The following is a 13,244-nucleotide window of genomic DNA, read 5'->3' on the forward strand; positions in this document are numbered from 1 at the left end:
TTGTGCAGCAGCAACTTGAGTGGGCCTCCGTGGCTCAATCTATCCTTAAAGGTTGACAACAGGTCCTAGAAAGCACGACAAGTCATAACTGGTACTTCCTAGACTGTTTGAAAAAAGATGTGCAGCAAGGGAGTTAAGATTGTCTTGTACGTTTATTCGGAAGCGGAAGAACTGGACACGGAAAATTCGGTTGCTCAGGTGCTACCTAGGCGACAGCCTCAAAGCATAGGCGTAATGCGGCCCCGGCGCGCCGACCCAAAGGCCCTGCGAAAAACAACAGTCCTTTATCCACTCCACAGACGCCAAGTTATAACCGTGTCCAGCACCCGGGTACAAACAGCAAAGTGAGGAGTCCATCAGAAAAACGCTGGTTAAAAGTATTCTGGCGGGTGGCGCTGATATCCAAAAGCAGGAAGCGATATTGTGACCACGCCACAGTTAGAAGAACCCTCTACTTTGCGGCTTCCCGCATCCCTCGGAGCCGGGTGTGCCCATCAGGTCAGCCCCTGGGACCGAGCGCGGGGCTACAAATTAGTGTCGGCCGAAGGGTAATTATTATTACCCTGCGCCCGCCGCGACCCCGGCGACCGCCGGTCGACCCCCGGCCGGAAGTGACGCAAACGCGCTGAGCACTTCCGGAGTTGCGGAGAACGCTCCGGCGGAGGAAGTAGCGCGGGCCCTGACCGGCGTCGGCCGCCCCCGCCGCCGTCCCGACAAGGTCCGTTCCCTCTGGTCCGGCCTGACCCAGTCCGGCCCGCCCGGACTCAGCGGCCGAGGGATCGCGGCCTCCGGTAAGTGTGAGGACGGAGTTGCGGCCTTGTTTACCTGGCGGGCCGGGGGAGGGGGGTGGGCTCTCAGCGCACCTCCCAAGCCCGGCCGGGGCTCCGCCTTCGTCGTTGCCCGTGAGGCCTCAGCGCCTCCGGCAGCCGGTACTTTATCTTAACTCCCGCCGCCGTCTGCAGCGGGGCGGCTGAAGTATACGGCCGAGGCGAGCGAGCCGGCGAATGCTTAGCGTCTCCGTTTTTTTTCTTCTCCTAACGCCTTCTCAGCTCGCGGAGAGGTCAGAGGGCATCGCCTCTGACCGACTGGCGCCGGCACATCTCGGCCCTCCCCAACGGGCGCGCAGGGAAACGCGCCGCCTCCGGGGCTCCCCACTCGGGTCAGTGTTGGGAGTTCTCGCAGTGCCGCCCGCGCGGTTAGTTAACGTCCGCCTGTGAAGGGTCCCCCAGCGCGTGGGCTCTGTGTCCTCGCAGATATCTCGGCGCCTTGGAAGGTACATGCGGCCCCATGAGCTGCGTCGCCGGCCTGCGGGACGCCGCTGTGTTAGCCGCGGGAGAGACAGTAGTGTTCTCGGATGACTTCCCCTCAGTACTGATTGTTGGCTGCTGTGCCCCGTGGAAGTTTCTGCCCCAATGGACATATTCTTTACCTTTGCTGTTGAGTAGGGTAGCCACTAGCATTTGACTTGTTGCCAGTGCGACTGAAAAGCCAAGTTTTAAATTTTATTTAATTTTTAAGTTAAAATTTAAAAACCACATGTGGCCAGCAGCTACTGCATTTGACAGTTGAGACATAGTGTGAGATTTTGAAACTAAGTTGCTGGTTCATACAATATTTTTGTGCCAAGTAGTTTTCGTCGGAGATGTAGACTTTAAATGACCGTTCAGGGCTAAAAATTATATCTGGAATAAACATCGTCAGAGTCACCAGAAAATCTCTGTTCTTGTCCTTTACACTGAGAAGTCTTAAGTTTAGACCCTTTAGCCCAGAGTAGGGTGTCAGGTCTTTGGCTCTGGGAAAAAGTAATTTATTCCTTTTCCATCTGGGATGTAAGAATGGTATTTAACATCTAGGGAAATTAAAGTGCTGTCATTGGTTCTGTTGATGAGGCAATGACATACTCACCCCTTTGAGCGATGTCTGCACTCTTTCAAGTAGAATAGGGATATTTAATCTTGAAAAGATTAAAAATTAAGTGCTTATTTAAATCTGAACCTAGAACACCCAGTAAGTACTAAATGGTGTTCTCTTTTTTTCAGGTTCCCTTGTAGGAGGGGAACCTGAAGTTTTCCTCTGCTTCTTAAGCCTGGGCAACCTGTAAGCCCAAATCCTGGAGAGGAATCCAGAGAAAGGGAAAAGCGTGCTCTTTTGTTGTGATTCTGGAGGTAACTTTGTGGATAGTATTAAGGCTCCCTGGAAGGGTGATGGGGAGTTATGAGTCACCAAAGGCCATGAATCTGGTGAATGGATGTCACTGGTGTCTTCTGGTTGCCAGTAGTGTGGGCAAGTTACTTAACTTTTTTGAACTTGAGCTTCCTCATTTGTGAGTAGATGACAGCCACTTTGTAGGGTTGTGAAGATGTGCTGAGAATGACTAGGACCTGAAATTGGCTCTCATTACATGAGAGCTATTGGTAGATATTTTGTAGATAGGAGCAATATTCATAGATTTTGTTTGCCCAGTACACAGTATCTTTACATACAAATACAGTAAAAGAAAAAAGGATTTTTAAAAAATCAATTGTTCCTCCAGTATTTTGAAAATAATATGCCACAGTTAATGTTCAGACTTTGCTTTTCATTTAGGTTATATTTGCTTGTCTATGTTTAGAAGTTGTAAGCTCTGGTTTTCCAAGAAATCCTAAAGGGTTAAGAAATAGTCATAAAATATCTAATTGAATGAGCAAGTAGTACGTACTTAGTCTCCGATAGTAGGATCTGTATCTCTGACAGGTGGCCCTTGAGCATGTCAGAAGAGAGGTGGGAAATGGGCGTTAATATTGCCTAGTATCATCCTGCAGGGGACATTTTTTATTTGAAAATAATTTTTTTGCGAGTAAAATGAGATCTGAAATATTGACAGTATTCAGTAAGTGTTAGATTACCCCAGTGGAAGTGAATTTATAGTAAAAACCCAGTTTTAAGTCAGTTGCAATTTACTTTGCCCACAGTTAGGATTGAACAGTAGGAGTAAGGTGGCTGGCTTTCAGATTGAGGGAGGGAATTGGGTATACATTTACATCATCAGTACCCCAGGTTAGATTATTGTCAGCTCTTTACTTTGAATACTTTCTTTTTTTTAAGAGGGCCATGTAACTTGCCAGTATAATGATAAGAAATGGATTTCTGTGGGACATGGAAGAAGATACAGTTGACCCTTGAACAATGTGAGGATTAGGGGCGTTGCCCCCTGCACGATGTAAAATCTATGTATAACTTTTTTATTGATTTTTAAAGGGAGAGAGAAACCTTGGTGTGTTGTTTCACTTATTTATGCACTCATTGGTTGCTTCTTGTATGTGCCTTGTCCGGCCATCAAACCTGCAACCTTGGCATATCTGGACAATGCTCTAACCAACTGGGTTACCCAGCCACGGCTGTGTATGACTTTTAACTCCCTTAATACTTAATAGCATACTATTGACCAATAACATAAATGTTAATTAACATGTTTTGTATTTACATGTATTATATGTTATACTGTTACAATAAGGTAAGGTCAAGAAAATAAAATATTAAGAAAATTATAAAGGAGAGAAAATATATTTATAGTATTTATTGAAAAAAATCCACATATAAGTGGACTCATGCAGTTCAGACCCATGTTCAAAGGTCAGTTGTAATTTCATTGTTATTCTGGTCCCTTCCTGCTTGTCCTTTTAAATGTCTTTGCTTAAAAAAAAATAATTTGCAAAAGTAGGGTACCAACTTAAAAATATATAATTAGAATTTTCTGTTTTCATTTTAGATGGAAATTATATGACAGTATTTGGGCGACATCTTTTTGAAAGATCTTCAAGGATTACAGGTATTTTTAACTTAAAATTTAACCTTTTTTCTAAAGGAAAACTACCATAGTTAAGTTCAGTTGTGAATTGGTGGTTCTGCCATACAAAACATCTTGTTAAAAGTCAAATTACAAATATTACATTACTGTTCTCTTCTGTGATTTTTAAAAATTGGGCATTTATAGTTAATGTCAAACTTAGATTCACTGAATTTACTTTAAATTTTACATTAAAATGTGGCTCTACAGTCCTTTAGACTGGCTACATATTCAGTATATATGCAGTTTGAATCTTTGGCTTAATTTTGTTTTGGAGATTATCTACTTCAAATAGACTTTACATTTGTATTTAAATCAGATTTGTTTGTGTAAATTATTTACATACCATTCAATTTAAATGCCCTTGCATTTTAAGGTTGTTTGTTTTTAGATTTAGGTCACTATTTGATATTATTTATTGGAAATGATCACTTGAAATAGTATTTATGCAGAGAAGTTAATGGGTATTTGCCAAAATGTTTGAGTTGAAGTTAGTTCTTGTGATTATTTTGCTTTCTCAACTAGTATTCTCTGTTCATTTATATGTGATTGAGTAATATTTTGAACTATGAGGATTTTTCTTTTTTAATATTTTATTTATTTATTTTTAGAGGGTAAGGGAGGGAGAAAGAGAGGAAGAGAAATGTCAGTTTGTGGTTACCTCTCATGTACCCCCCACTGGGGACCCAGCCTGCAACCCACTCGTGTGCCCTGAGTGGGAATCGAACTGGCAACCCTTTGGTTTTCAGGCCAGCGCTCAGTCCACTGAGCAACTCCAGCTAGGGCAACTGTGAAGATTTTTCAGTAACTGTTTTCATTTGAACTTTTACCCTAAATAGATTATTGTTTTCCCTAGCCTTGATAATGCTAAGACAAACAATATCTGTAGTTTTCTTCATTATTAGGTCAGTTTCTTTGCCCCTAAGTACCCCATTTAAAGGATGGGTAAAACCCTTTAAGACTGAGTCAATTAACTTTGCAGGCTAGAGGAAGATGTTGAAGAGCTATGTGGCTTTTTTTCTTTAGTAACTATGCAACTGCTTTCCAGATACCCGAGAGTGATGTCTGTGAAATAGTGATGTTTTTCTCCTAGCTATTACAGTAGGAATTGTGTCCCTATTTATGTACTGTTTTTGTCACCATTAAGTGGGGTGTGATTAGCAAAGCGATTATAAACTTTGGTAGTTCAGCCTTTACATTGCTTCCCCTGTGGACAGCTGTGGGGATGTGCTTCTCTCTTAAAAGATTCTGGCAGGAGGGACTCATTGACATAGAGCAGCCTTACTTTTTCATGCTAGGGCCTTCCTGTGAAGTTACCATTGTCAGCCACTTCTGCCCCTCCAGGAAAGGGTTTCCCTTTGATGGGGAGGGGTGACCTGTATGAGACAAGAGTTGGGAATAGGCCATAGTGTGGGTAGGGCCAGGGCTATGCCATTTTGATTCTTGAATGACTTCTGTTACAACTTCTCAGAGTGAAAGTAACACGTACTTTTTTTCTTTTTCTTCCTTAGAAGACAAAAACACTAATGTATTTGAGAAAGTGGTAAAGATTGGGGGGAGGGGAAAAAACCCTGCTTTCCTGATTTGCAACTTGGCTGGATGCTAAGATGTCTGTGGACATGAATAGCCAGGGGTCTGACAGCAATGAAGAGGACTATGACCCAAATTGTGAAGAGGAGGAAGAGGACGAGGACCCTGGGGACATAGAGGACTATTATGTGGGAGTAGCCAGCGATGTGGAGCAGCAGGGGGCTGATGCCTTTGATCCTGAGGAGTACCAGTTTACTTGCCTGACCTACAAGGAGTCCGAGGGTGCTCTCAATGAGCACATGACCAGCTTAGCCTCTATTCTAAAGGTGAGCAGTGTTGTCAATGCCAAGTGTGATCCCCCCTTAATTAAATCTGAAATCTGAAATCTGAATATGAGCTGTTGCTAACTAATGTTTCCTCCAGACTGATTGAATGGCCCTGTAGCTTGAAAACAAATTTGAGTATATGTTGCATCATTTTTACCTTGTTTTCTAATACGTGAATATCTAAGACCCTCAGTTTTCCAGACTGCTAAGAATTAGAAAGGAGGGTAGATTCAGGAACGATAGACCAGAAGTATGTAGAAGCAGAATTGCAAATTAACACTTGTTTAAGAACGTGAGCTTATGAAACTTTATTAAGATATGATAAGCATCAGAATCACCATCTTCTACACAGCCACATTGAGTGACTGGTAAATGTCTTGAGAAGTGCCTAGGTACCTGGTTTGCCCTAAATAATCAGTGCCTCTGGGCTAATGACCTCATTTGTTTCATATGCTGGTGACTAATGTTGGAAGAAATCTTATAGCAATAGATATAAGAATAAAATAAGTTCTTATAGCTTGTATTTTACTTATTTGAGGGGGTTAATACAGAAATTTTAAAGAATTAATAAAGTTGGTTTTTCCATCAAGTACTGTATTTTTAACTAAACTTAAAAGTACTGTACTTTTCAATGTCTTACACCTCAGACCAGTTACTGTCCTCACTGAATATTTTGTAGGAAGTAATACTGTACTAGTATGTGGTATAGTCACATAGAACATTGTGTGCTACAAATATTTTTACGGTCATGCAGCCAATTTCCCAGCATGTTTCTTCTCTGTGTTGGCCATTATGTGGAAATGGGGATATTTACTTATTTTACTGTTTTCTTTGACCTTCCTTCAGGGATTATTATATGGACTTTGTTGTCTGCTCAAATTGAAGGTCAGGGGGACATTCGTGTGATTTCAATCAAATAATCTTCTTGTTGGTATTTAAATGGAAATAACTAAAGTGTGCTGTGTACGATTTCTCTAACAGTTATCTACTAGTTTAGGTTTTTTCCCCCAGGTGGTCAGCACAGGCTAACCTTGGATTTAGATACTCAGGGCTTTTTTAAGCAACTACCTAGAAGCTGAATGCTAGAGTTTTTTTGTGACTCACTTCTTGAGGTGATTGCAGACTTTCTCTTTTGTGCTTAACAGAAAAAACTCTGGAGAATGGAGACCCATTAGAACCTCTGAGTTTAGGATTTCTACACCATAGCTATAGTGAAGCTGCTGGGACTTCTGTTTCTGGAGGGCGTTGCCCTAATAAAAAGAGGCATCTCTTTTTAAAAAAGTTTGTTTCTTCCTCACCCTGCACACCTCTCCCTATCTGGTCAGCTAGCTTTTTTGCTTTAATCATATTGCCAGGTTATATACAATGTTGGTATTTAAAATTAGAAGAGGAATTGTCAAGTGTGTGGCTATGTGTTGGACAGTGTCAGTTGACTAAGTTCCTCTGAATGTTTCCATTTACGCATAAGAATTTTCAGTTCATCAGGCCCTCTCTGCCGACTTTCCTACCCTGCCAGAGACAGGTGAGGGGCCCAGGCACCTCTCTTTCCATCTTTTTTTATTGTGGTAAAATATATAACATGAAATTTACCATTTTACATCTTTCCTTATTATGCTGACATATGGTCCGCCCTCTGAAAAGCCTTCTCTCCCTAGGAAGCCCTTCCTCACCTTTTAGTCCTTCAGGGCTCCTTCAGAGTCCAGCTTGTACTTCCCCTGAGTGAGTCTCCTTAAGAACCCCTAGAAAACCATGGGTGTACCTTTAGCCTTAGTGCCCAGATGTTACAGCCCATGTGTTTAACCTTTTCCACATATTCTTGCATGATTTCTTCAACGAGAACCTTACTTATTGGAGGGCAGAAACTGCTTTATGCATTATATGCCCCATCATTCCTGTCACAGTGGTTCATCCATAGTAGGCATTGAATTATTTCTTGGATACTTGTGGATTTTGCCAACTGTTGATGACTGTAGCTGGTGCTATTGGTGTGAGCTAGATTCTCTAGTTCCTGCTGTACATCCTTCTCTACTGTCATGAAAGGGTATTATTCTGGCCCTCAAGGTCATGAAAAGAAGGAGCAAAAGAACTTGGAACAGAGATGAAGAAAAAAAAAAGGGATGGAAGAAAGTTGAAATACAGGAAAGATTAATAGAAAGAGGGGCAAAAAGGAAAATAACCCATGGAAATTTAGATGACGTTAGAAGATAGGTTTTTTTCCTCATTGAGGAGCGCGTTAAGATCATTTTCATTCTGGGCCTGGGCAGCAAGCATCCTGGCTCCTTTGGTGGCTTGGCTGCACGTAAAGGGACTCAGTGATGTTCTAAGTGGTTTGGGAATTTGACCAGAGAGGCTAGGCAGAAACAGCATGGTTAAGAATGAGGAAGATGCATGGGTTTGGATTTATGGCAGGCTTCTGGGTCTCTCTTAGTGTCCCATGCCAGAGCAAACTGTGGCCATAAACCATTGCCTGGTCTCTGCCCATAGGCTGCAGGCACTGAAGTGGGTTACACAGTGGAAAATAAATAAAATAAAGGAGTCACACACAATCTTCCTCTTTTAGACTCGCTAAAACCTAGTGTTTTTATTATTATAATTAATTTTTTTTGAGGTGGAAGGGAATAATGGAGTGCTGAGTTGACAGAATGCTGTTCACAGGTGCTTTGGCTGCAGTGGCCCCCTTTTTGCATGTGTCTCTGAGTCGACATCAGTAGTCGTCTCCCAGATCACTACTGGTTTTCCCCATTGGTCACGGTGCTGTTTGTACAGGTCTGTGACATGCTGAGATACTTCATTCTTTCATATGATGTAGGTGGTATTTGGCTAGTAGGAAATGTGACATGCATGTTGTTTAAAATTACAGTTTTGTGAAAAGCTGTCCATGAACAAAAGCTATCTTAAGTTTGAGGAATGGCTTGTATTTTTCACTGTTACTCATGTCTGTCACTCGTTTTGTCTGTGCTGGCAGTTCAGGGATGAGCCATAGTCTAGCATAAAGCTAAGCCTTTTATTTCCTTTTGGGATTTGATGTCTTTTTTTTTTAATATTTTATTTATTTTTAGACAGAGGGGAAGAGAGAGAGAGAAAAATCAGTGTGTGGTCCCATGTGCCCCCAACTGGGGACCTGGCCCACAGCCCACATGTACCCTGACTGGGAATGGAACCAGCAACCTTTTGGTTCGCAGGCCAGCACTCAATCCACTGAGCCACACCAGCCAGGGCAGATTTGATGTCTCAAGTAGAAAAACCCCAACTCTCTGGGACACTGAGCTTTTGGTTTAGTGAGGACCTCTGGGCTGAGAACAGCTAACTGTATGTGTTCTGCGACTAGTTCATGCGTAAGGCATTAATTGAGAAAAAAAAATGCCCAGAAAATCAGATCAAAGGCTGAGGGTAGACAACAGAGAAAATGCTTATCTGTTGGGGGGAGGAGGCAAACTGCTGTTGTTCAAATAATGGCAAAACAAGAAGTATTGTTGTGTAAAAGAGCTATCATCCTACCAGAGGTATATTGAGAGATAAGGTGTGGTGGAAGGGCAGTGTCGGTAAAAGAAGTCCAGACCCAGTGGTTTGATAAGCATGAGGATAGGAAGGTTACCTTCTGGGCTGGGATGGGAGACTAAGGAATGCAGGTGAAAGGAATAAAATGCGGAGGATTGTAATGCAATCTGAAGTGTCTTAACTATTGGAAGGAAGGGACAGATTTTTTTAGCTTAAGCACTGAACTGCGCTGCTCATTTCTCAAGCCTGGTATTTCCCAGATAGGGTTGGAGAAAATAAGCTGGTTATTTTCAGTGGTTTTATTACTGCTTTTCTTCCTCTTTGAATTGCTGTATTAACTGCAATAGTACTGGGAAAATGTTCCCTAGAACACTATTCTTCCCCCTTCTTGCTTGAGTTTGTTTGAGATTCTGTTATTCAGCAAAATATGCCTGGAAAATGTCTTAAGCTTTTTTGTAGATGGTTATTCCCCTTTGTGGATGAATCATAATGAGTTTTCAGGGCTTCTGATTCTAAAGTAGAGAAGTCTTTAATAGTCCCAGTTTTAAAACAACGTGGTTTCTATGTACTTGCCACTTTTAACAAGCAATTAATGTTCTTAACACAAAATACCTTATATTTAGTCTTTCTCTAAGTGGCACCAAGTTTTTGAATATCTGACAGTGCTTTAAATTTTATTTATTAAATCAACTTTTTTATGTCCTGATGTAGCCGAATTTTAAGGCTTTTATTTTCATTTATATATTTATTAATTAAATTTTTGTTTTTGTTACTATTTAAAGTATCTTTAAGCTGGGCATAGTAACACTGTTTATGTGCTGAGCAGCCATCTGATTTCTATTTTTATAACCTGATGTCGGGTTTCCTTGCATGCCTGTATCTTAGTAGAATCTTGATTAAATTCCTGTGTTCCAAATAGCTGGTTGTTAGTGTGTGTGTTGACATATTTCACGATGCTGGAAGTCTGATTTGTATTTTATTGGTGATATAGAGGAGAAATGTCCAGAGTGACATTGAGAATTGCCGGAGTACAACTAGTGCTAGAGTTGTCCCTGTCTTGCCAGTTTACAAAGGTTATTGTCATCATTGACTTCGTGTGCTCGCTGTGTACTTGGCACCACACACAACATGCTCACTACCTTCCAGAAAAGAAGCTCTTCATCAGAGTCAAGGCCAGCTTCCATTCTAGTCTTTCTGTTGTGCTTTCACACTACCTTAGGGACCATGTAAACCATGTGTAACCGGGGGTGATTCTAATCCCACATGTGTATCTTAATCCTGAATTTACTTATATTTAAATTTTTGGTTGATGTTACTGCAATATTAAAGGAAGGATATCATTCATAATTCCATTAACCTAAAGTAAATTTTCGTCCTTGTTTATTATCCTTCAGGTATTGTACATATTCATACATAATATTACTATGCTGTGGTTCATTCATTCATTCAACCAATATTGTCAAACCTACTATATGTGCCAGGCACCAGGAAAAATAGCTGTGAACAAAATAAACAAAAATCCCTACCCTGGTCAACATTATGTTCTAGTAATCAGTATGTACATGTATTTTCATGTATATTTCAAACATTTCTCCATTTTTACTTCATTGTCAGATTACTTTAAATGGCTGTGTACTACACCATCTTCTTCTTGAACCATAATTTGCTCAAGCTTTCCCCATTGGGCATTTAGGTGAATACTTACGTGTTACAACTGTTATATTGGCACGGTTATATTGCTGCGAGCATTTTCATAGAATGTGGCCTTGTGTATGTTGGAACTTAGCTAGAGCCTTGGCTAGTAGTCAGCTGATTGGGCTTCACTCCCTTTTCTGCCATTTAATATAATGTGACCTTGGGCACCTTTCTCAATATCTCTATATTTTAGTTTTCTCATCTACGGAATAGTAATAACAATATCTCCTTTAGAGCATTAAATGAGATAATGCATGTCAAGTGCCTGACACACGAGTATTCATATAAATGCTTAAGTTATGGTAGAAGCAGGGCAAGGGCGGAACAGTGGGAATATTGTTTTCACATGTTTGGTGGGGTTCCTTAAAACACTTTATTAGGATTGTGCCATTTGAGTCATGGAGTAGGAGCCCCATGGAGGAAGGCTGTAGGTGACATATTGCTGCCTGATGCCTCCTAGTGTGCATGTGGTATTTGGGTCGTGTAAATGGGATTCTTTTGCCTTCATCTGGAGCTTCTGGTGCCCTTCTCCTGGGACTCACTAATAAGAAAAGTAAAAATTATGCACACTGAATTTTGAGTTGGGACCAGGAGGAGGATACAGGGATATATATATAGCCAGTCTGTTGTTCCTACATTTCTGGTTTGCTATGGTGTTTGGTCTTGTTCTTTGCGTTGATAGCACTACTTAATGAAATGTTTAGTTGATTTTGGGGTCCTTGCTATTGAGGTGCCCCCCCTTACTCTAACTTTTTCTCAGTCTCTAGCTCTGTCCCCCTGGTATGCACGAGTGCGTGCACTTGCTCTCTTTCTTTCTCTCTTCTCTCTCTCTTTTTTACTTTGTCCTTGCCCGTACTACTCTAGGAAAAATTTAAAGGATTAGCTTTCTCTGCCCAAAAGAGAGAAGAGTTGTAGGAAAGATTTGAGAAATGCAGAGTGAGACAGCAAGAAGTTTCTTATGCTGCTCCTTCTGAAATGTGTCTGCCCTGTGGCTTGATAAACTGACATGAATTGTAAGAATTTAAAAGTTTTTCTTTGAACTATCACAAACATTTATAAACATGAAATGGTTTTACTGTGATAACTACAAGTTATTAACCATAAATAGAGAAAAATACAGGCAGGATGAGTGTGAGGTTTGTTTGAAGATTTTAACAGGAGAACAAAGCCATTCTTACAACAGTGAATAAAGAGTGGTCCCTGTATCTGGGGAAGTCACTCTTTTTGACTAGCAGTTTCTTTTCCGGTGGTACTTGCTCTACCCATTCTCATTTATCCTTTACTGTAGGCTTTTATCAGTCTCTTCAATACTCTCAACATCTGTATGTAACCTTGCCTCTTATAAGAAATAACTCCAATCCCTTTAAACTTTGCTTCCTGGATTCTCTATCTTAATTGTTGATACCACCATTCACCAAGCTGGAAACTGAAGATTTGCCCTTGACTCCCCTCTTCCATGCATCCCTCATATGATCCTGAGGTAGAGTTGGACACTCTTGTCTCTGTACCACTGTGTGTGTGTTTCTTGGTGTGTACTTGGCCTTACTGCACATTAGTAGTTTGTAAACCAGGGCTTGAACTCTTTGAGATGGATGCCAACATTTTTCCTTTGCATAATAGCCTGGTTATGTTTTGTTCTGAGTAAGTATTGCTTATTGTTGATCTGATTGTGTAAGCCCAGTCAATAAATGCAAAAGTTGACGATTAACCCAGAGCTCTATTTCTGTATGCTCCCATTTATAAATAGAAGACATGCTCGTCACAGGGCTTCCATGAAGCCAGCTGATTTCTGAGTAGAGATGGGATATACTTACTTAATGGATGTGTGGTTCCCAGCTTGGGGTGCATGTCAGAATTTGTTTTGGCAATTCTGATACAGGAGCCTGAACTTCATGCAGATGTAATGAAACAGACTCTTCAGAGGTGAGATGGGATATTTTACATTATATTCACGTGGAAGTACAAAAAAATATACTGTGTAATGATTCGGGTTATCTAAGGGAGGAGGGAGGAGTGCGCCCTTCCTTTGGCTGTTGAAAGGGTGTGTCCACCATTCAGAGTACTGGTTTTGTAACCAAAGTGGGAATAGATCTCTACTACCCAACTACTATAGAGTTGGATAGGTTTCCTGTAGTGTTTTTGATGTCCAATGTACTTTCATAGTTCAGTGATTATCAAGGTAAAAGTGAGTTCTTCTGTTCATGTTGATAATGAGTAACTATAAAAATGACTAATAGTATCTCTACCATAAATACAATGTGAACGTTTTGAAAGTTGTGAACTTAATGACACTATAGTAGAGCACAGTCAAATCTTTTTGCTAGCTTATTGACCTTGGTTTCTGCTTCAAAATGGTTGGCCAATCTCAT

At 41.0% G+C, this 13,244-nt stretch overlaps 1 protein-coding gene and 1 pseudogene across 8 annotated transcripts in view; both read left to right on the forward strand.

Moving 5' to 3' along the window:
- Positions 1-623: 623 nt before the first annotated feature.
- The window catches only part of ARIH2 (ariadne RBR E3 ubiquitin protein ligase 2), a 44,546-nt gene continuing 31,925 nt past the window's right edge, over positions 624-13,244 (forward strand). For 3 of the 8 annotated variants that reach the window (XM_071222154.1, XM_071222153.1, XM_024565741.4), the window contains exons 1-3: positions 626-791; positions 3,749-3,808; positions 5,338-5,682. Coding sequence is in view for 5 of the 8 variants with exons in the window: in XM_024565741.4 (XP_024421509.1) it covers positions 5,434-5,682 (249 nt within the window). In the remaining 3 variants the exon portion in view is untranslated. Of the gene's footprint in view, positions 792-975; positions 1,160-1,203; positions 1,274-3,748; positions 3,809-5,337; positions 5,683-12,478; positions 12,799-13,244 lie in introns of those variants that run through there. The other 5 variants (XM_053929621.2, XM_045199758.3, XM_045199757.3 and 2 more) reach the window with 4 other exon arrangements.
- On the forward strand, positions 8,069-8,196 carry LOC112310029 (small nucleolar RNA SNORA42/SNORA80 family; annotated as a pseudogene).

This window comes from Desmodus rotundus, chromosome 8, assembly GCF_022682495.2.
Source record: "Desmodus rotundus isolate HL8 chromosome 8, HLdesRot8A.1, whole genome shotgun sequence".
NCBI classification, from domain to species: Eukaryota; Metazoa; Chordata; class Mammalia; order Chiroptera; family Phyllostomidae; genus Desmodus; species Desmodus rotundus.